This window comes from Salminus brasiliensis, chromosome 24 (assembly GCF_030463535.1).
Source record: "Salminus brasiliensis chromosome 24, fSalBra1.hap2, whole genome shotgun sequence".
Taxonomy (NCBI): domain Eukaryota; kingdom Metazoa; phylum Chordata; class Actinopteri; order Characiformes; family Bryconidae; genus Salminus; species Salminus brasiliensis.
The window spans coordinates 29,104,661-29,129,189 of NC_132901.1; the positions used below are offsets into that span (position 1 = coordinate 29,104,661).

Consider the following 24,529-nt stretch of genomic DNA (forward strand, 5'->3'; position numbering starts at 1 on the left):
TTACAGCAGCTCTGCTCAAACTCAGACTCACTGCATTGTAACTGCAAGATTAGCCTCAATATGGGTCTACAGCCCAGCCCTGGCTTTACTTTACATACATATTACAGCTAAAACTGATAAATGAACTAAAAATAATAAATGAGTATTTCAGTGAGTGGTATTAAACAGTGAGTGACATCTAGTGGACAGTGATGGCACTGCATGCTGTTCATCTCTGCAGAACACCTTTAAATGAACTGGGGAACTAATATGAGCACATTTAAAGCATCCTGTGGAAATATTTAAACACTGTTAGGCTGGTTAGTTTAGTGTCCAAATGACTTTTTATTTATGTGTGTACACAATGCTGAGCACAAAAAAAGGAAAAAAGTGACCATATGAGCAAAGCATTCAGGCTAAAACTGGCCACACGTCTAAATGTAGCATAAACCTGCCAGACGAGGGCGCTACGCTGTGCAGTGTCTGTTACAAAATGCCACAGTAAGGTGGTGGAAAACTCCCTAGTTTTGGAATGTACCACGTTAAGACAGCGCTGTACACAAACAAACAAACAAACAAACAGCTAGTGAACAACATCTTTAGTGAAAATGAGTTAAGCTTATATGTTCTGCTGAAGAACCAAAAAGATGCTCAGTTTTCCCATCCTAATGCCAACAAGCCCCGCCTCCTGCACCAAAATGGACTAATGAGGATGTAGTTGGTGTAGTTGGAGCACCTAAGTTGTAAATGCTCAGCTGAACTGAAAATGAGGATTACCCTCTATGCATTTCCGAATGATTGATTGACTGATTGACTGATTGAAGTCTAAGAACTAAAGTAAAACAAACCCAAACAAGCCAGAAAGCTCCACCAGAAAGCAAGCGCTGTTCTCTTTATCCTGTAACAGAACTCATTAGGGCAGGCTGACGACTACTACATTTCACACAACCTCAGATGCCTATGGGCTGGTAGCTCACCAGCAGGGTGCTGATTCGGCATAACTGTAGCAGAGGGGGTGGAGTTTGTTGGAATATGTGTTGGGAAATGAACTGGACTAGGACGGCCCTCTCAAAACTACTCCTTATGAACGACCTGGTCAGAAACGGTTAACTCGACACTACGGGCACTTCTGTTTCATTTGGCATCGTGGTTCTGCAATGAGGTTCTGCAATGAGGTTCTGCAGCGTTTATGAGTTAAAGCATGCTGTGTTGGAGGCCACAACCATAGCAGCCGTGATTTACTTCCTTTTTTTAAGTCAAATGAACGAACATCAGTTTTTCTGTTTCGTTATTAATGTGTATTAAAAGTGGCCTACAGAGAGCACTGCTGATACACGCCAAGCTAGAAGAACTGGTGTGACATGATAGGCTGGTGGAACAGGGTAATAGGCCCCAGGAATGATGGACAGAACACAGTGATTAATGAGGGGAGTAAAAAAAAAGTGCTATAAATGAAATACTAATTAAATTTTCAACAAACTGCGGCCTTGTGGCTCAAAACAGCCTCTTCTGTTTTTAAATAATAAGTGCTTCCCTTTCGTGTTGCATATTCCCCAGTAAACATTACTAAGACGTACTGTACATGCTTCATCCATACAGACACACACCCTCTTCTTAAGGGCGTCAGACACACCGAAACAGATGAGTTTAAATTTTAAGAAGACGCTGCTTACAATGCTTATTGTGTTCATAATCAGCCTAATAATCAACTGTGACTTTAACTCGAACAGTGTGTGTGTTTGTGTGTGTGTTTACATCCCTCAAATTTCAGTGCGTACTTGTTCTTTTTTTTACAGATGATCTTAAAACAGTGTTGTGTCCTCTCAGAACAGTAAAACATGTTTTTTTGGACTTAGAATACATCAGGACTTCATCTACGGTTTAACCTGTGTGTGCTGTTCCAGACCATACTGTGGTCTTCAGGGGCAAAATAGATAAAAGAAGGCTGATGTCTCAGAAGTAAACAGTGTTAAGATCATGTGAACTATCAGATCAGTCCTGCTGTGGGACCTCAGTGCTGTTATGCTTAAGAGAGAAATCATCCTCTGAGCTCAAACTCTTCGCTACCTCTCCCCAGATCTCCAAAACCGCATCCTTCACTCAGCACTCCGTCAGTATCAGCTCACAGGAAGAACTCAAGGCAGCCAACCCCCATCTGCAACGGTGTGGTCCTATTTTCTCTCAAATAAAAGGACAGGTAGGTATGAAGTACGTTTGAAACCTCTGGGATCAAAAAGTAGTCGTCACGGCGACATAGAGGTTGCCGTGACGTGAGGGTGGTGTATGGCACAGAGAGTGGTGAGGCCGAGCTGCAAGACGAGCACAAACGTCTGTGTTTTGGGCAGTGAGGGACGGGGGGAGTGTTACTGGAGATATCGGTACACTTTGAAGCAGTGGTTCCCCGAGTCGGCCACCACCACGTGGCCGTCGGAGGTCAGGGCCAGTCCCTGCGGGCCGTAGAGCGGGTCAGCCGAGGTATTAATGTAGGAAAGGAACGAGCCGCTGCCGTCAAACACCTGCAATACAAGATACCTGTTTTACTGAGGGTTTAATGTAGCCTTTGTGAAGACGTTATATAGTCAGTTTTATATAATCACACATTACATGCCATATAACATACTGTACACATACACTCGGCCACTGTTGGGCCCTTGAGCAAGGCCCGGCAATGGCTGGCCACTGCTCCAGCCACATGTGCTCACTGACACTGTGTGTGTGTTTAATGCATTGATGGGTTAAAAGGCGGTGGCCAAATTCCATGTGTGTCCAACACTGAAGGTGAATATGGTTGTCTTGTCTTTGTCTTTACAGCATGCTATATAAGACATTACCACTAGGTGGCTTCATACACAGGTGTGCATTTACCCAACGAGTGCAATAAGTCATGTGTAACACTGCAGAAGTAAACTGGTTTAGGCACATTACTACAATGTTGATCATTTTCCATTTTACATCTTAGCAACACAGATGACCTTTTAATAAAGCCAGGGATCTGAAAAACAGCAAGCCAAGGATCCAGTGCAGCTGTGCAGGGTCACGATCATGTGAAGGACACTCATAACAGTGCTCTTTGTGCTGAACTAGAGACACAACGTTATGTCGTAACGTTATATATATATATATATATATATATATATATATATATATATATATATATATATATATATATATATATTAGACACACACACATACATACAGACACACACGCACATGTATATACAAATATCAATACCTTTACTAACCAGCAGCACATTCTCACTGTCTTCTGTGTTTGTGTATTTGTATTAATTCTGATGTAAAAGAGTTTTACAGACCAAAACACACCTACTGAGACCAACGCTACTATACCTGTATTCGGCTGTTGCCCCAATCAGCTACTATGATATTGCCATTGACATCCACTGCGACTCCGGTGGGGGCATTAAACTGGCCGTTTCCCTCACCATTTGACCCAAACTTCAGCAGAAATTCTCCTTCTGGGTTAAAAACCTGTGCGTAGCAGTTAATACATTCTATATCAGTTAAATCACAGCTGCAGTGAGGGTACGGCTAAACTACAGTAGTTTAATCATTCCTAATTACTGTTTCAAAATGAAAGGTTATCAAATCTGCATCTCTGTAAGAACATACCTTTACAGAATGGTTATGGAAATCAGTTACAATGATTTCATTATTCTGGTTCACTGCTGCAAAATGAGGACCTATAAAAAGAGACAAACCGAGAGGAAGGTAGTGAGACCCCACATCCTGGCCTGCTGTACACTCTCCATGCCAGTGAGAGCTGCATTAATGATGCACTGTAACTCCGGCATGATGTGCCTAATGTGTGGAAAGCTCCTGTAAATATCAGCACGGAAAATACCTGCAAACTGCTTGTCACCGTTGCCACGGTTGCCAAACTTGGTGACGAGTTTGCCGTTGGGCTGGAAGATGAAGACACAGCAGGCTTTGTTGTCCACCACAATGATGTGGCCATTTCGGTCAACCGTCACACCTTTAGGACCCATCAGCTTCCCTGAGCCGATTTTAGTCTGGTGGAGGAGAGGAAAAGGCACAGAGCGGGAATGAAAATCTGCTGAATGTGGACGCCGTATCTGTGTACATTTATAGAAGCACATCACTGCAAGCTGTATCACAACAGTACGAATGACCAGGCTTCCTGCATTCTGCCATGCTGGCTTGGGCCATGAGCTTTGTAAAGTTCCCTCACCTTAAATTTTCCATCACTGGAGAAAATGCTGACCCATTTGTTGTCATAATCTGCAATGATGATGTCCCCGCTGGGGTGCACAGCGACTCCAGTGGGCCGCTGAAGTTGCCCTGGTGATCGTCCCCGTACCCCGAAGCGACTCTTGAACTGTCCGTCATTAGAAAATATCTACAATAGCACAGACAGTTACAAACACCCTTTAGAACCCTATAAAATTCCTCTCTATTAGACTTCACCATGAATTATAACAATCTGTGGACTTTCCCCCCAAATTACACAGCTTTTTCACTGAACATCAGTATCAGTGAAGTTACAGTAAATGCAGTGCAGTGACACTCCCTTACCTGAACACATTGATTGTTACTGTCTGCTATTAAGACTTTTCCAACATTGGAAGCTGCCACTCCCTGCAGGTTAGTGAACTCTCCCTTATTCCGTCCTTTAGTTCCTACGATAAAAAAAACTGTCAGTGCTAAAGTTCATTTTATACCACCTAACCTTAACTAAATTCCATCCATTTCTGCTCCATATTACTTACTTACTTAATTTCTACCATTTTTATACAGACCAAATACACAGTAGTGTAAGATTATTATTATTATTATTATTATTATTATTATTACTACTTCAGGGTTAATTTTGCTCTCTGTAATGAAATACACTGTTCGTCAGTGTTCAGTAACCACTTCTATACTTCCAAAAGCACACAGAACAGAAGTTATCATGGAATTTATAAACAAAATCATCATCCTGCCCACTTCTAACTGTTTAAACTGTATAAATAATATATATATATATAATGGTCAATAAAAAAAATGGGCAATAGTGTAACTCCACACAATGTTCAGGACACTCCACACATATAATGTGCATAAAACACGCATTATGAGGCACATTCACATCAGCACAATATTATATATATATATATTAATAAAATTTGAGATGCATCGCCCAGCTCTACTCGACATTCCTGCGAATACTTCCTTAAAACAAACAAACTGCTCCCACCAGAGTAACAGAGAGCTTCTGAGAGCCCATTACTCTGTTAACTAATTACTGCAGCCCTAATTTCCTCTACATAGTGGAGGTTAGGAGATCCAGAAGGAGTCTGTTCTTATCAGAGCCCACACCTACCGATTCTAAACATGAGGTCATCCTCAATGGGGTTTTCCTTCCTCCTCCCTGAGCTGTACATGCTGGCCGGGCGCTTGATGGCGCGCTGTTTGACGTGGCCGCTGCCTGGTGACTTCAGCCTCTTTTTGGCCCCGTCGGCATTGGCCAAAGGGTCAGCAGCTTTAGTGGCGCGAATGCTGAAGGGGCTCCCGCGGATGTGGTGGCCGTAGAGCCGCAGAGAGAGCGTGAAGCGTCCCTCTCGGGGCAGCGTGTACAGGAACTCGTATGTGCCATTCTTGTGGTCTATGAGCTCCACCTCTCCAGTCGGTACCCCATCCTCCACTCCGCTCAGCTCAGCCGTCAGCAGTGCGCCTCCCGTCCGGCACAGCCCTCCGTCCTTGTCCTTGGTTGTGATGGTGACGGACGTGGGCCGTCCCGCAGCGCAGTGCCGCAGGCCCTCACCTGTGGCTACCGTTTCCCCGGCGACGGCGTTGGTGGTGACGATGGCGCCCAGGTTGTGGATGGACTTCCTAAGGCCTTCTGTCTCGGCTAGGAACTCCAGCTGGCCGTTCTCCTCGGGCCGCAGCGGCAGCTCCTGGTTGGCCAGTTCGCCCAGACGCTCGCTCATCTGCTTCTTGACCAGCAGCACCTCGGCCTCAGAGCCGTGGCTCAGTGCCTGCTCGGTGAAGCTGCAGCTGCTGCGCATGCCATCCTGACCCTGCAGCAGCGAGGCCAACTGCGCCTGCAGTACCTGCATATAGACACACACACACAGAAATATACCGTTCATATAAAGTTTATGATATACAGTTATCAGACTATATCACAGCATATCACACTGCTGTCCAGTAGCATCATAACTGACTAAGATAGGCTGTGGCTTGAGTTTTAGACGTTGAACTTGGAAATGTGCTGATATGTGATAATATAGTTACCTTGTGTGTACAGTGTACTTGTATAGTTCTTGTATTTACAACCATTGGGATTACATTTTAATTTACATTATAGTTACTGGGATTTTACAAATTATGCATCACTATATGTGACAATATACTCTTCTGAGTATGTCAGGGATATGGTTCATTATAAAGACAGTTTACCTAGTGTGTAAAATGATGATTAACTGTCAAACTATCATTTGTACCCATATTAATTTTAAATGTTCTTACACTGGTTCTTTCTGTAACTTATGAGATACAAATGAAAAAGCATGACATGTCGTACATAGTGAGAATATCCTGCAGTACCGAGATACGGTATTTATGCCATATCGCCCAGAACTACACAGAAGAACCCCTTTTCTGTGTTCCCTAAATAACCCAAATAAAAGATGTGCCAGTGTGAACCATGAACTGAAGTTTGAATAACTTCCAACATTCAACTGGACGTCCAAACACAGCCAGGCATCACTCGCACAATACCCTCATAAACATAAGCAGTCATTATCCAACCAAGGCACTGCCCTGTAATCACAGGACGTATTTCTGAACATCCATTACTGTCCCTCAACACGCTAAGTCAGCTATTACAGCTCTCAGACACAACCGTGGTTTACGTAACTGTGACAGACACCATCTCTCAGGCCATGTGAAATATGAGAGATATCACTGCTTGTTTACTTTTGGTTTGACGCTTTCCGCTCAGGCTTATCTGCAGTTGTTCCACACAGCTAATGCTTCTACATGGAGAGACACCTTCTACAGTACTTAGTACAGCAGAAAGTGGAAACATACAATGGATACAAACTGTACTGCTGTTAACTGTCCACAGGTGATCAATGTACGGACACAGAACAGGCATGTGCATGTGGAACACCAGAGGAACCCGAGTTAGAAGTGTGTTCAGCTTCTAACCACCTTCACACACCCACGCACAAACCAAATCAGCACACAGAACAGGTAAGACTGGCTGTAAGACTGCAGAATAACAGGCAGGTAACTTTAATATATAACAGTGAATCACAAATACAGTCACTAATAACTCTAATCATGGCCATCAGATCTTCCAGATCTTCTCAAATCAAATCCTACTCATACCTCACCTCAAGCTCTTCATCACCGTGTTCCTCCATCATAAGCACTCAAAGCCTCAACAGTCAACAACACCTGTCACTCACTACTCCCACTGTTTTCCGTGTCATCAGGATGTAGCGTGAGGCTACACTGGTCTGCGTGGGGCTGCTCAGCTGGTTTTCCTGTGAATCATTCCCATGTGACGCACCCTCCACTACCAGGGCTCCAGTTTGAGCCACATGGTGGCGTGTGTGCGCTGCAGTTGCATGTTTAGTCATCTCCCAGTGCTGGACTGCAGTGTCACGTTGTGGGAGGATCCGACATGTAAACACTGAAAGCAGGCCAAAATGAGGTCGTGCAAAACTCTGAGGTAGTGGATGTGTCACATGCTTCTGGTTTGGTTGCACAAAATATTCAAAGTACAAGAGTGACTGTATTGCTACATACGTCTCATAATAAAACACAGGCCGGTGAATCAATGACAGTGACATGGTGTAAGATTGGCACGCCAATACTTCAATTATTTACTTTTTTCTGATTAAATGAGTACTTAGACTCATCAAATGTACAGACAGAATTATTGTTCAGGATATCCACATCACATATTGCAGCTTTGATGATATGAGTATTGCATTTTTTTAAATGCCCATGGTTCTCAAGTTCAGTACAGGAGATACCAAGACACTCCTGACTCAGTTTAAAGAGGGTCTGATAATTGCATGAAAAGTGGGAAGCACAAAGGGCCCTGTCTTACACCCTGCACAAGGTGCGTGGAGATGCTCGTTGCTATCTCAGACCCCGCTAACAGTCTATTTTCACAGCTTTTGCCTGCATCTGTTAAACAGCAGCGCTGCTTGTGAATATCTCTACTCTGATGGGCGCGGTGGTCTGGAAATGAGGGGTGTTCAGGTCAGTTTCTGGGGTACTGCTGTGTATCTTGGCAGCAGAAAACACAGCAGGAGCTCCACTGACTGAAACCAGCCTAGACAGACGTTCGTCAGCAGTGAGGCGTTCGTTGCTATCTCTGCAGTGAATTGTCAACACAGGCGTGTGCAGCCCGACGCTTATACACCCCCATCTCCCACTTTACACCACTGAAATAGCAACCCACCAAAGTCAGACCGCACCTGACTCTTAAAGGGAACGGTGAGAGATGCTGATTGGTTTATTACTGCACGTTACGCCCAAAACAAACACAGCCATGATTCATTAAGAGACCTAGTCCGCGTTTCAATCTGCACAAGGCGAACTTCTCCCGTCATTACGATAGCACAGACACACAGGCTTTGAGAACCACTGACCTGTTCCTGTATACTGTAATGAGCCAGTGGGTTTGGGTTTGTTAGTTTGTACATGAACAGCAAACATTTTCCATGCACTGATCAAACTGGGCTCAACCACCTATACTAACTTTCTGTTTGATTCCATAGTTGACCTCCAGCTCCATGAGCAGAACGCTCTTGCGCACATTGAGCGTCTTCTGCAGCTCATCAAAAGTGGTGTGGATGTCATCCTCGATCGTGCTCTTCTGATTGGTCAGCTGCTGCAGGATCTCGGATAGCACCTGCAAGGCAGAATCGATCTCAGGAAGTCTGGAAAACAGAGAAAGAAAGAATGAGAACTTTCTCTTCCTCTTCTCCTCTTCCTCTGTCTGTGTGTGTCTGATACTGACGCTCTGTATCGGCAGAAACTTGAGGAACATAAAGAAAGGAAAAAAGTAGTATCAGCGCGTCCCTGATTTGTATAGTAGTTTTATAAGGTGCTCAAAAGCCTCACCATGCTTTGGTATTAGCCTTCGGAGTCAACTGTTTTTAGTCCAAAATCCGATCTATTATATTGTCACAAATCAATCACTGTGAATATCTATCAGCAAATCTGAAGCATCACAGGTCCAATACAGGACATCATATTAAAGCTTAGAATCTCTGCTTTTAATTATTATGTCATATCTTGTCAAATAAATATTTTGGTGGCAAACTACCACCCGGAAAACTTTTATGAAATGTGGAAATAGTTATACATCGATTGACTGGGTAGACTCTCATGATGATGAAGCCATTATACTCTGACCTTTACGGCTACTGAATTAAAGTCAAAAGAAAGACACAAACACTTCATATCACTGTAGATCTTAGGTTGTCCCCTTCAAAACAACACCAGATTTGTATATTTCCTTCAATCCATTTGTTAGTAATCCTAATTGTACTCCGAAAAAACAACATACTAATTTCCAGAAAATAGAAAAAAGGGCTGGAGTGTTAAGAGGTTAATTAGGAAATAAGTACAGTAACAAATAAACAACCAGTAATCTTTTGTATCTTTCTTTTCTATTTAATCGTACAGTTGCCAAAGCACTGCAGTATATCTGATCACACGTAACGCAAGCTGGAACACCTGTAAACAGCTGTGCCGAATGAAGCTGAAATATTATCAATACAATCATTTTAGGTTGTTATTCAATGTAAAAAGGAACAGGAAGAAGAACAGGATCATGGTATAATGAGCTGATGACCAATCAGTTCATTCAGTTAATATGCTGATTATATTTGACTGGAAATCATAACCTGCAGTGTTGTGATGATAATGGATCCTTAATTTCAGGACTTATTGTGTTGACCTCTTAAGAATCTATTCAATAGTGAAACCATATACCCAGAGCTCACCTCTGCTTGACGGCGTCGAGCTGCTCCTGCAGGGAGGCTTTGTGCTGCTCCAGGACGTCTTTAAGTGGCACAGTGGCGTGCTCTGCGTGCTCTCCGCTGGTGCACTCCTCACACATAGCCGTCTCACACGGTGGGCAGTAAAACTCCATCACCTGACAAAAGCAGCAGCGATGAGCTCCATGTACATGTCAAGATAGGCACACATATGTAGAAATACAGTAAAAATGCCTGCTCAGACTTACTGCAGAACCAGACTATTGCTGAGATGTTTAGGGGATTACCCCCTCAGCACAAGTCTGGAATGCCAACGTTCCTCTAGTGAGCACTACCATATGTACGGACTTGATACTAGACATTCCTACAGATAAAGCTCTAGGCAGCACTCTCAGACTAGCCCAAATCTAACTGACAATGTTACAGAGTGAGGCCAATGTGGATCAAAGATCATATCCGGTTAAAAAAAGAGAACCAGTAAGCTGGAATTGAAATTAATTTAAATTAAATTTCAATTAGTAAATGAAATTAAGTTAAAATTCATCATTTCTTTGAATTATTTGAGCAGCTGTTTTTGAGCAGTTGTCATTTCTGCAAATAAATAAATAAATGCTCTAAATAGTAATAATTTTATTTGGAATTTAGGGGAAATGTTGTCCATGGTTTATAAAATACAACGCAAATGTTCCCTAAACACACTGCCTAGAAATAGTAAAACTGTCTCTTATTTTTTTCTGGAGCTGTATAAAGTGTGTGTAAAAGAGAGAGGTTGGTGTAAAAATAAATGATCACTGTTTTGATTCATAAACTCCAGGATAATGTGTTAAAATGCAGCACAATATACAAGATAAATGTATAATATGGGCTCTTTAAGCTGCTGAAGATCTTGGAGCAAGGCTGTACCATCATTGGGCTTATCGCTGTCTCCACTAAATCTGTATATCAAAATGTCACACTGGTATTTACTGTTACACCAGCACCCCCCCCACCTCTGCGTCCTATTAGCCTCCCTGCCAAATCACTGTCAGCAGCTTTCAGAACATCAGAAAACGAATCCATAAGATCTGCTTTTACAGGATTCTCTCCTGCAGACATAAGGGTCGTACATTGCCTCCGTGGTTGGGGCAGGAGAGTGGCTGTCCTGTGGCCACAACCTCAATGGAGTCCAGACCGGCACGCTCATCTCCTCGGCTACTGTCTGGGCTCCTCTTCAGCACCTCCATCAGGTTGGTGATGAAGAAGTTGCTCTGCAGGGCCGCCACGCCTTTCTCTGGCAGGATGGACGTCTGGCGGCACACGGGACAGGACAGCGTCAGGCTGTGGGCCGGGATGTAGTTCTGCAGGCACCTAAACAACAGTATAGTAGACCGTTATGTAGACCGAGTCAACCAATAAAACACACTCTTTATGTTCTTCAGTGTCCACATTCATTAAATAATTAATTAGAAATAATTAAATAATAAGGTGTGAAAAAAACTCTTAAAGCAGCACAATACACACAAAACAATAAAATGCTTACAATAATCCGATATAAGGATTATATAATAACCACGACTTTACTGTAGATGGCGCCAATGTAATTCGGCATTGCAATAGTGTAATATCTGGTAAACTGTGGTCTAATGATAGAAGTGGAGATGACTGATGAGCTACAGTCATATAGGTACACAACATGTACCTTTATACAGTAATAATAAACTGACCCCCCCATAGTGCAGTTAGAAATCGCAGCATTAAAATCTGAATTTGAAGGTTATTACTCTGAATTTGTATTATATCATGTACATTTGAATTTTGCATTTCAAGTATTTTAAATAGTGAAAAAATCTAAAATGTCTACTTAAAATCTAAACACTGCTCCTTCACACGTTCAAAATTCAGTTATAAAAAATATTTTACATCAAAATTCAACTTTAGTTCAGATTACATTTCAAACAATATCAGATCAATCAATTCAGTTTTAAATGTATCAATACTCAATTACAATTTTGATTCAGTTCAAAATCTGAAAAAGTCTAAAAGCTTGATTCTGACTCCTTCCATACCTTTCACAGAAGGTGTGGAGACAAGGGAGGACCTTGGGGTTGTCGTAGCGATCCAGGCATATGCTGCAGATCAGGAACTGCTTGTCGATCTGACGCACCACGGGGCTTGGAAGGGTAGAGCCTTCACTGGCCATCCTAAAGCTCTCACACAGCTCTCACGCTCCCTCTTAGCCTGCGGCCTGGACACAGAGACAGAGAGGGGGGTTATTTCTGTAATAAGACTCAGTTGCACAGACACACCTGCATACAGACGAACACGACACTCCCGGCTGTGGGCAGCAGCACTATGTCCCAGGTATCAATAATAATAATAATAATAATACTCTTCTGTTTTTCTCCTCTTTTCCAGCATCATCTACACCTTCAGGTTCATTATAAACACAGTTGCACTCTGCAGACACTGCATGTTCCTGGTTCGGAGGTCACTAAGTTTCCAGGTTGTTTGTGCTCAGACTCATATTCTTCAAACAATTCTAAGACACTGTTTGTACTGCTTGTATTTTTAGAAATACTAATAATACAATATAATAATAATACAAATAATGAGAGGCCATGTGGGTCTGTGCAACATACAATCTCTAAACACCAACAACACACACTGGCTGTGAACACCAGCTAGGCCATGCTGTAGTAAGATGGAATTAGAGAGACTGGAGGGGTCGAATCCAGGCCATGGCACAGCTTGAGGAGAGTGAACTGGCATTGTCCTTCACTGGGATCCAGCTTTGGACAGCAGTGAAACACTTCACTCAGTCTAAACTGCTAAAGTAGCTAACAGCTACTGGCACTCAGTAACCACTGATGTAGGCTGAGTAATTGTCAGTGTCGTCAGCCTTCTTTTACTGTAAGCAATGCCAGCATTCAAGGTCAAACACTTAATTAGGTACACAAACAAAAAGGGTCCTACACAGTGCTGAAAAGGGCTTTAGCGTAGAGCTCTAAACCAACATTCAGAACCTCTAGTCAATGTGATCTTGCCCATGTCGATATTTTTGCCCATTTTTAATCACATTTAAATTTTGTTCGTTTTTTCCTGACTGAGTGAGTTTGTGTACTGCCCCTTAAAAACATACTACTGCATGTGTAAGTCACAGGACTCCGCCCTGTCCAATTACATGGAAGCAAAACAGGGGAAACCTCAAACACTGAGCCAACTGAGCAACTCGAGCAGCTTATATATTTATTATTGAATCATCATAAAACTATACAACAAAACTAAAATCATAATATAAATAATCAAATAAAATAATAATACAATAATAAAAAGATACAATGTTCACTTAACTGTGATGCTGATTTGAGGTCATATCGAACAGCACTACTTTAACTAGCAATAGTGGAACGATCAATAAAATCTATGAAGAAGGATCTACAAATCTACCCGTCCAAAGAGCCATTTATCCAGGAAACCCGAATGGTTCTTTGAGTTGTCACTGTTCTGTACAGAACCACTGTCTTTACTGAAGAGTGCTCTTTCCCAGTGAGCAGCAGGCCTAACTCTTGTCTCATGGGATTGAATACTGTAACTACTGCTGAAGAACAGTCTGAAGAAAACTGGAAGGGGATCAAAGAGGTAAAACATCAGATGCTCAGTTCAGCCGCAGGTGTGTGAAGACTGACAGATCAAAAGAATCAGTACAATGAAGTGGATTATTAGTCTCGGTTGGAGAACACGGTCTCAATAATTCACACTCTGTGGAGAGCTTACAGACTGGGTGGGGTGTGACCTGCTCATATAAACACTGAACTGAACTGAACTGAACTTGTGAATCTTCCCCAGGTTTCCTCCTCCAGCTCTGAGAGAGTTTTCCTCGCCACTGCCGCCTTTGGCTTCCTCGCTCTGTGTTACACGTTTGAGTCATTTCTGGATTTCTGTAAAGCTGCTTTGCAACATCAGGTTGTAAAAAAAAGCACTATATAAACATTTTTATGTGACTATTTATAAAAATAATAATACTAATATTAATAGATTTACACTATCCATGTACAAACTGTGCAAAATCATTAACGCTGTCTTCCATTACAGTGGTGGTGATGTTAGCCGCAACACTACACCTGCCAATAGTTTAATACAGTTTAAATGCAGTTTTAGAGGCACAGGTGAGAAGAGTTACAGTAGTGCAGTAGCTCAGATGAATACAGGGATATAAATAGAGCCGATTCTGTACAGCAGAATTACAGCAAACACTGTTGGAACTGTAGTGCAAAGTAACACTAGGACCCGTACCCCCAAGATTTGAAAGTATAAAGTGCTAGTATTCAATGGACGGTATGTGCAATTGTCAGTATAATAAATACACAGCATTTGTCCAAATGTTTGTGAACACCCCTTCTAATGAATGCATTCAGCTACAGGGGTGGGCAAAAGCCTTGAGCTGTGGAGCAGTGAAAGAACTGTGTTCTCTGGAATGATGGATGGGATGAGTTGGGGGGTTGGGGATGATGAGATGGGGTGGTGATCATCATTCAACATTCGGACTTCACTAACACTCTTGTGGCTGAATGCAATTAAATCCTCACAGCAATGCTCGTCCTAAATCTAGAAGAAAGTCAGTAGAGACAGTTACTTCAACAAAAGCAGGATAAACCTTTTCATACCTTTGATTTCAGAAGAAACAATGAATGAGCAGGTGTCCCAATACTTTTGTCCATACAATATAAATATAGATGAGCAGCAGTTAATAGAGAGCTGCTGCTGAACGCTCTGTGTATGGCTCACTGCTGAAACATCTGCATGAAGCTTCTTGTAAATTCTATGTGCAAATTATATGTTAATGAGGAACTGATGCGCAAGCAGAAGCTGATTTATCAACTGTAACGCTTAAACATCCACTTGTTATGATGTTGGATGACTGTTTGATTAATCAAATCAAACTAGACCAAAGCTTATTGATCACATTCACACATGCTACAACTAGCAGTAAAATGCTTTGATGACTTTCCAATCATATAAAACAAGATAAAAGACAAGATAAAAAATAAAAAAGCTTAGAAAAATAGAAAGATATCAAATATATAAAATCTTCAATACAAACAAAAACAAATATATATTCAGAAGTATATATAAATAGAGGTAGGCAATTGCAAGTGTACAGTTTTATCTTTGATTCATGCTTGTTTTTCTGCAGCTTTGTGGAATAAAGGCCTGTGTTGTGGCACTATGGGGTCTAAATAAATGAATAACATCTGCCTTCAGATTTTGCAATCATACGTTTCTGTTATATGTTTATAAATGTAGATGCATCCCAGTGCTTTGATGTGTTCTCCAGTTGTGTGTGGAAGAGATTTATGCTCTGAACCCACCAAGATTACTGCCTTCCACAGCATCAGTCTGAGCCTGAGCCTCACTTTCCCCTTTATGACTCTCAGAGTCCACACCATAACCATTTGTTCTCCCTCCAAAGCCTCTAAAAGCTTGTGTTTAGCAGTGGTAGGTTCTCGGCACTCTGTGGCATTAACGTGGCACATACAAGCACACACAGCTGTGAGCTTCAGCTCCAGTCAGCACTGGATGAGTGTGGACCGGGTCTATGGGTCAGCAGCCTGCTCTGCCTGCAGTGAAGCTAAGCTAACTGCTGCTCTGAATGATTTACAGCTGCAGAGGCCGATTTCCTCAGGAGCATCTCTCTAGTGCTGCAGTCCGCATCACTTATAAGCCTGGCTGGATGAGAGCTTTTCACATCTATTTTTAATGAAAACACAAAGTGGATGCTGTTTGAGAATGGACACACACCTGCTTTAATGGTTTAATAAAACTATTTATATTTACACGTATGCCATTCAGCAGAAGCTCTTATCCAGAGACGCTCCAAAGAGTCCAAACATACCAAAGAGTGCTTCACTGTCCACTCAGAGAACATCCCTAGCTAGTGGAATGGGCTAATGAGTCAGAGAATACCTCAAGTTTAGATACTAAATACAAGAGCCAGTACTGATACTGAGATACAAACTATACATAATAAACAAATATATTGACAATATATGGACCTACAGGATCTTTTCTGACGTCCCATTCTAAACCCTTAGACATTAATCTGGAGCTGCTCCCCCTTTACTCTCAGCTCTACCAGCAGCAACAGGTCTGGAGCTCTGCTGCAGTTACTGAGTCAGTTGGAGGCTTTTCTGCACTCTGCTCTGAGCTCAGCACTCGGCCCTGATCCCGCTCTGTAACTTTACGTGGTCTGACAGACACTCAGTGGACACTGAGCTGCTCTCTGAGAGCTGTTCCTCCTAAACTCTTCCACTGTTCAATAATAACACCACTCTCAGCTGATGGAGGAAGATCTAGGAGGGAGGAGATTTCACCAGCTGACTTGTTGTTGGTGCAGCGGTGTCTCCTATTACATACAGAACCACGCTGGAGTTCAGTGAGCTCTTCAGAACCTGCTCCCATTCTTTTACTGATGTGTGGAGGAAAGACAGACTGCAGGACTAGAGGCTGAATGGGACTGAATGAAACACTCAAATTTGATGATTAAGAGGTGTGTCCCAATACTTTTGTCCATATATTTGATGAGTCTGGAGGAGTCTGTCTTATTTAAACCTCAGACGTTAGTCTGGTCTGATCTTGACTGATGGTTGAAGTGAGAGGTGAAGAAGATCACCATGGCCAGATCCAGAGAGCTCTCTGGGGCCTTCAGAAAGAAGGTTGGAGATGCAGGTGAATCTGGGAAGGGCTTTAAACAGTTCTCAGTTCTTTATACAGATCTCAGAACAGTCAGAAATCAGCTATTCCACCGTCCTCTAAATCATCTACAACTGAACAACTGACATGCATGGCCAGATCAGACCGTCCTAGTAAGCCTAAGATAAGACCACAAGATGAATGGATTAGTCCACAACAATGCTAAAATGTCATCGCAGGACCTACAGGTGGTGATGTCAGAGTCCAGCATCTACCATCAGAAAGAGACGCACAAGTACATTCACTGTAGTACCAGGACTGCATCTCAAACCTCCGGAGCACATCCCTCGCTGTCAGAGATGTTAGACAGAAGGATGACTCATTCACTCTCAGTCTGCTAACTCTGTGTGGGAGAGTGTGGGTGACCTTGAGCTGCAGAATAGCACCCTGCTGTCCTCAAATGATTCAGAACCATTCCTCTGACGTCCAGCAGTCCAATCCCTGTCCCTAAAAGTCAGCTTTACACAATCAGTAATATTAGTAAAAGACAGAAACCAACAGCATAAGAAGACCTGAAAAATCCAAGACCCCCAGTGAGCAGCCAAGGGCGACAGTGGCAAGGAAAAAAGTGAGCTACAAAAATGAGAATTGAGTCTTTAACTGCTGCAAGCACAGCTTAAAGTAAAAATATCAGGTTTAAAAACTGGGTAAAATGTAACTTCTGTAACAGCCACTCAAAATCGACATGTTAATGAGCTACTGAATATTAATAATCAACACTTCACGCCTGTTTGAGGGTCAAATTGACCGAAAGTCTCTGAATCTGAGCCACAGATTCCAATAAACAAAACTGTTTGGTAAAAAAAAAAAACAACAACAAAATAAATCAAACTGTTTCATAAAACAAACAAAATCAGTGTGGAATCAAATGTAACAATGACTTCTATCAACTCTGAGAAGATAAGAAGAAAGAATGAGTGTGTGACCACCATCAACACTCACATGTGAAACCAAATATGTTGGAGAACGTTCTAGAAAAGATTGTTAAGTCCCTTCCAGCTTCATAAAGAGACGTTTACCGGCAGGTTCATCCACGGCTAGTGTTTCTGTGTGACAGTGTGGCGTTATCGAATGCCAACTGCAACATGCAAACAAGTGGAAAGAGCACTAGTACCAGATTTTACATTTTTACTGGTAAAACTGCCAGTAATCTTTGTTTATGAAGGACATGGAATGAATGGAAGAACATGGTTCTGCCACACTGTCTCCTCTATCTTGCCTTTGTTTTTGTGAATAAGTTTAATGGAGGTTCTTCATTAAAAGAGAGTCCAGGACTGGGCTTAGTCCCTGTTTAGGAAATCTGCCCTGTGATTTATAATAGCAAAGCCCTGGTTTGTGTGAAAACCTGCTTCAGTATCCATATTCAATTCAAATGGATTGGCTAGCTAGGGTCAGGGTAATAAGGAGATTCAGAAATCCAGCTTCTGAGTCGTCCCCACAGTGAACCGGAGTCTTCAGGCCTGAAGCACCGGGCAGTCTGACAGGGTGCAGCACAGCAGCCACACAAGCAAGGTCAAGACTGTCCACATCAGCGAGAGCCACCGCAAACAGGACACGACCCCGGCCCCGAGGGCATCCGTCATTCCATTCAAATGAACTGGACCATAATTCAACCAGAGAAGGAGACCATATCGCCATAGCAACACAGATAAGTCAGGGAGAAGGGGTCAGTGACCTCTGATCCAGAGCGGCTGAGTCTGATTCAGAGAGACTTCTGCTTCTCTGTGCCTTCAGTACTAACGCCTCTTTTAGAGAACTGCATTTTAAGAACATTATATAATCCTGTTACATAAATGTGTGGTTTTAGAGCAGCCTCACCACATGGCTTTTCTGGCCAATGTCATATGCAAATATGGCATAACGTCAACCTGTACTTTACATATCCTGGGTGTGTGCACACTCAATCAGGATCAGCTCACAACTCCATCAACCAGCAGAAGCTCAACATCACTGTGGCATTTACAGCAGAAATCTAAATACTAAGTGCTGTGAATAGGGCTGTCACGATCAATTTCATTAGTCATTTTATTCATTGATTAATCAAGACTATAAGCATAGGATTTTACTGATTAACTGTGAAAACTGAGAAATCAGTGGAACAATTTAAAATATGTATCAGAATCACGCTGATCATTAACGATTATTTAAGATGATGAATGCCCCCATCTACATAAAGTTATATAATATAATCTACATAAATGTTCAATAATCAATCTCCACATCCCTATTAAAAAAAATTAAAAATCAGTAAAATCTCAGCTGCTGGAGCTGGGTCACCCTCGCTGTTCATGTGGCCTCTGCCGAGAGCTGTTACATAATTTTTATGTAAGACAGCCGCTGCCACACAAATGACTGCTGCTTTATGCTCCAGTGACATCGAGCAGAGCACTGAGCACTTAAGCTAATTCAGTGCTTATTGGAAATAATCAATAAACTACTGACTAAATAAACAACAAAACCTATATAAAGTAAAGACTGTTATACATTACTGTTAGAAAAAAAAAAAATATATATATATATATATATATATATATATGTACACAGACAGTGACTATACTACATTTATACTGTCTATATATACACAATACAGGACTTTCCATTAAACTGAATGAATGAACCAAAACATTATGACCCAGATAAAGGTAATAGCGCCGCATGAGAAGGTCTGGGTTCTCTGTTAGACGGTCACAGAACAGTCAGTTCTCGTAGTCGGCGTGTTGGATGTGAATCTGAATCTGGGCAGCGTGAAGAGCTGAGACACTGTGACGAGGGTCAGTTCATTAGGTCCAGACTACTGGACCCTCGGAGCATCTCCCAAATGCCTCCCAGTCATCAGTGGTGAGTACATACTGACAGTGGTCCAAGTAAGGACAGACCAGCATCGATGTGCGAGGGCGACGAAGGCCATCCCGTCTGGGTGGAACTGCAGAAGTGTTCACAGAGATGTTTAAGGATGGTTACGCGAGGTACCAAGCAGACCAGTCAGAGTGCCCATGCTAACCCCTGTCCACCATCTCCTACACTGGACACATGATCATCACCCTGTATCAGCTCCACCTTCAACCAGCAGCTTCAGGATCATGCTGATCATGCATGAGGTCTTGTAGAGGAAGATGTTTTGACAACAGCATATTATGGTGCTCATTACACCGATCAGCTATAACATTAAAGTCACCATCTCCACGAGCATCAACGAGCCCATGACCCTGCTGCTGGTTCACCAGTCGTCCTTCCTTGGAGCACTTTTGGTAGGCACTGACCACTGCATACCGGGAACACCCCACAAGACCTGCTTGCTGATGTTCTGGAGATGTTCTGACCCAGTCATTGTCTAGAACATCACAGTCTGGTTCTGGTCAAAGTGTCTCAAATTCTTACGCTTGTCCATTTTTCCTCCACCCTCAAGACCTGACTAATAGATCCACCCCCCCCCCACAGGAGCCATCGAACCCAGATCCTCAGTGTTATTCACTACAGCTGTCAGTGGTTTTAATGTTGTGGCTGATCTGTGTCTGTTTCTATATGATAAGTACAGTATAATATTGTCCATCTACAGACTATATTTAAGGTGCCCAGTCTAGAAAGCGCCACAACGCTTACGTCACTGCAAGGCAGAGCAGAGGCAGAAAGGTGACCTGCAGCACCGGAGGAGGACGCAGCAGACCATGCACACAACCAAATTCACCCAAACCCAAAGTCCTACCATCAACCGCTCGTCCTCAGCAACGTCCAGCCCACATGTTGACACCGAGTGATGCTCTGGCTCTCAGTGTGCAGCCCTGCAGGGATCTGAGTGCTGAGGATAAGCCAGGAAAGAGATGACGACTCATATCCAACTAACACCCCAGACCAGGATTAGTGAATGAACAGGAGCGGATCAAAACACTTCGGCTCAGCCTCTCCCCTCAAGTCCCTATTGATGCCTCTCTCCCTCTCGCGCACGCTCTCTCTCTTCATTCACTCGCTCGTCTGCTTCCTGCTCTCATTTTGCACCACCATCCACTGCTCCTCTCTCTCTCTCTCTCTCTCTCTCACACACTCCCTTTCTCTCTGTCTCACTTTCTTGCTGTCTCACTCGCCCACCCACTCAAACTCCTCTCAGTGCTAACTCACTGCAACTTGCACTGCGACTGCAAAGCACTGTGGGATGTGGGATGCAGCGTGGGTCAGCGTCACAGCCGGCGAAATGAGAGCGAGCGAGATTAGACGAGAGTGTTGGGGAGGGGGGCGAGAGACAGTGTGTGTGTGTGTGGGGGGGGGAGAGAGAGAGAGACAGGCAACTGCTTCTGTCAGCATGCATTATCAGTGCTGAGTCACTGCACAGCAAGCAGGGCGAGAGTGAGAGAGTGAGAGAGTGAGAGAGAGAGAAAACAGACTAAGTAAACTCAAAGTATATATATATGTCTGTGTGTGTGTGTCTGTGTGTGTGTGTGTGTGTGTGTGTGTGTGTGTGTGTCTGTGTGTGTGATTATGCAAATTCAAAGCTTGCCGGTGGGCAGGGATGGTGAATATTAGGCAGTCAGTAATGGAGTGATTTAATCATAATGGTAAATGAAACTGTCGGTGGGAAATTGGAGCACATAAACCCCCCTAACCTGCTCACTCATACAGCCCATAATAACTGAGCCTAAAGGGACAGTTCACCACATTTCACATTTCAGCCCTTCTAGGAACCTTCTAGGATTCCCGGGTTCCTCAGACAGGATTACATAAGGGTTATAATAGTTTCACTAATGGAACAGGGGGTCTTTGTTTTTAATGTTTGTTTAAATTAAAGCCAAATGGTTATTATCAATGTATTATATATAGTATTATATAATATTATAATTATTATTATAGTTATTTTTATTGTTGTTGTTCCTGCTATGCCAAAATTGAACTAGGTATTATAAAACGTGTCTACTGCTGGAATTTTAGACCCACACAAACTATATGTCCAAATGTTTGTGGACACCCCTTCTAAAAAATGATTGAACCTATTGCTGACACAGATGTGCAAATGCACACACAGCTTGTCTGGTCTCTGTAGAGAAGAAGTACTGCCAATAGAATAGGACTCTCTGGAGTAGATCAACATCATGACCAGGCGTGGGCTAGAGGGGTATAAAGCCCCCCAGCATGAGGAGCTGTGGAGCAGTGGAGGAACTGTGTTCTCTGGAATGATGGTGGAGGAGCTCCATCCAGTACTTTTGTTTATATAGTATGTCGGTATTCTGGGACAGCTATGGTGGTGCAATATGTACAAAATACGAGTACTGTTATTATTAAAGGTTAATATCATGAAAAAGCCACATCAGCAGATCATACCCATCTATCCTCACACAAAACCAAGTGACCCTTCTCAGCAGCTCTACAGTTATACAGCACATACTCACGTGTCCTCAGTGAAACGACAGATGCTTCACACAAGCTTATTTTCCTCTCCTATCCTCAGCTAGCCAAGCATTACATCACCACCAGTCCTCCCAACAGGCTTGTTAGGCTATGCTAAGTTCCACCAGGCGCTAACTGCCCAGTTCCACATCGCTAACTGCCCAGGCCCTTCCAGAAGCCTGAGCTCAGCGGTTTCGAGCAGGCCTGGCCCACTACAACAGCCCTGGCAGCGACCCATACGGGCCCCAGACAACAGCTCCTCTCACTGGTGTGATGATGACTCAGGACCTGACCGCAGCGGTCCACTGGGCCACCGCTACAACAACATAAACAACAGAGGTGAGAGGCGGGGACAGAGGGGGAATGGCTGGGGGTCATACGCTGTCTACTGTTACTGCCAACACTCTCAGGGCCAATAAGCAGACATGGGCCCATAGCAAGGTGTGTTTACAGTCCCTGTGGTCAAACAGAGAGATGAGAGGGATTCTAGAAAGACCAGCATTTCCATTTTGACTGGATTATGTCCAATATGAAAGTGATTTCAAAAGAATCAGATTTAAAAGAGACGTATGAGTGGGATGGATTACATCTCTCTCTTAGTACAGTGATTTTTATGCACTGTGTCCAATTAAACAGGATAGCAGGGGTGGTTCAGGGGCGATCCATGTATATTTCAGTGGATCAGGTATCGGCTGTTTGAATCCCAATCCAGTTCCGAGTCTTAGTTTTAACCACGGTGTTCAGAGCGTCTTCTGCTGTCCTCAGTGAGCCATTAACGGACACTACAGTCCAGCCGGCTGCAGCAGCAGTGCGGAGTGGAGCTATTTTGACTAAAGTGACATAGTGGGTGTGTAAAATGTGCTAAACGGGTCTTCTTCTTCTTCTATTATTATTATTATATTTCAATTCTGGTTATTTTATATACCACTTTTCAACAAATTGCGTCACAGAGCAGCTTTACAGAGATCCAGGTCTTTGCCTCTTTTGATTAAGCCAAGGGTGACAGCAGCAGTAAAACTCAAAGAAACCTTGAGAGGAACCAAGACTTAAAAAGGGGGACACCCGAAAGCTCAACATAACTGGATAGAAAGAGTGAGATCATGGAGAGAGCTGTGGTGTGAGAGCAGGTGGTGGGTTATGAGAGTGTGAGTGACTGTGGGATACAGGCTCAGTCTATCCCACAGTCTATGCTGTTTCGTGTCAATCAATCATAGCAGGGCAGCGTGCATTAATCCCTACAACAAATAACTGATAACACAGTGATTCTCCAGGACTAGTTAAAAACTGCTGTAGTTCAGACTGTGAAGCTGCACCTCAGCACACTCTGCATGAAGAGTACCTGTGTAATCTCACGTTGCTTCATTCCTCTAAGCGTCACATGCATAAACAGTGTGATGGAAATGCGTGAGGTGCTCCCAAGAAGTCAGAATCCCAAGGTTCGGCTGAGCTACTGGGGATCCATTTGGACGAAACTTCTCTGCAGAACAGTGACAGGCCTACAGGCCGCACACTGTGCACACAAAGAAGCAAACTGCTCCCAGAGATATGAATCAGGCTCTGAAGACCGAGGCGTGTATTTATCTGTCACTTCCAGTCTCGCCTTCAGCCTGAGCGCAGGGTGAGATGGAAGTCCTGCATTTCAAACCTGTCATTAGAGGCAGTATATAACGCGCAGCCTGTCACTCAAAGGTGACTGAAAAGCCACTCAAACCCCACTCCACTAAGGGGCTAGTGGGTGGAGAGGCCGCTTACACACCGTTTCCAAGCAACAACAGCAGTTCCTGCACAGTAATTGGCCATCGCAATCACCGTAATTAGCATAACGTGTCAGGCAAATGACTGACATTTCTGTCTTCCCCTTCTGAAAGCAGTGGTGAACGCTGCACTTTACGCAAACGTGGATCACATAAATCATATAAATCACATTAATCACATAAATTACATAAATTACATTAATTACATAAATTACAGAGACACAGACACTTTATGGATCATGTTTGGAGCAGAGAGCTCATTCATATGTAAAACAGTGGGTGGAGATCCTCCACTTTCCTTACAGGGCTGCTGAAACACTGTTCACTAATCCAGACGAACGTCTGCTCAGACAGGCCTCTGTGATCTGTAACCCTGCTCTTTCCTACTAAGGTATCCCAAGTGGTTGCTATGTGATTGCTAAACAGTTGCTATGCTGTCTGAGATGGTTACTATGCTGTTGCTGAGGTATCCCAGTAGCTAAGTGGTTGTTGTGGTATACCTGCTGGTTGCTAGGCAGTGGCTAAGTGGTGGCTATGCTTTTCCAGGTGGATGATATGGGATTGCTAGGTAGTTGCTATGCTGTTTTAGGTGGTTACTATGCTGATGCTAGGCAGTTGCTATGGTATCCCAATAGCTAAGTGGCTGCTATGCTTTTCATGTGGTTGTTATGGTATCCTAGTAGCTAAGTGGCTGCTATGCTG

At 43.2% G+C, this 24,529-nt stretch overlaps 1 protein-coding gene across 2 annotated transcripts in view; it reads right to left on the reverse strand.

Annotated features, from left to right (window-relative positions):
• Positions 1–304: 304 nt before the first annotated feature.
• trim2a (tripartite motif containing 2a) overlaps positions 305–24,529 on the reverse strand; it is a 28,224-nt gene continuing 3,999 nt past the window's right edge. Inside the window, exons 1-12 of one of the 2 annotated variants that reach the window (XM_072670237.1) lie at positions 20,404–20,791; positions 12,017–12,195; positions 11,078–11,318; positions 9,978–10,129; positions 8,726–8,906; positions 5,324–6,053; positions 4,534–4,637; positions 4,190–4,357; positions 3,842–4,010; positions 3,610–3,680; positions 3,328–3,468; positions 305–2,495 (exon numbers count right to left, since the gene is read on the reverse strand). In XM_072670237.1, the coding sequence (XP_072526338.1) occupies positions 2,343–2,495; positions 3,328–3,468; positions 3,610–3,680; positions 3,842–4,010; positions 4,190–4,357; positions 4,534–4,637; positions 5,324–6,053; positions 8,726–8,906; positions 9,978–10,129; positions 11,078–11,318; positions 12,017–12,150 (2,244 nt within the window). In that variant the 5' untranslated portion in view covers positions 12,151–12,195; positions 20,404–20,791 and the 3' untranslated portion in view covers positions 305–2,342. Of the gene's footprint in view, positions 2,496–3,327; positions 3,469–3,609; positions 3,681–3,841; positions 4,011–4,189; positions 4,358–4,533; positions 4,638–5,323; positions 6,054–8,725; positions 8,907–9,977; positions 10,130–11,077; positions 11,319–12,016; positions 12,196–20,403; positions 20,792–24,529 lie in introns of those variants that run through there. The other variant, XM_072670238.1, reaches the window with a different exon arrangement.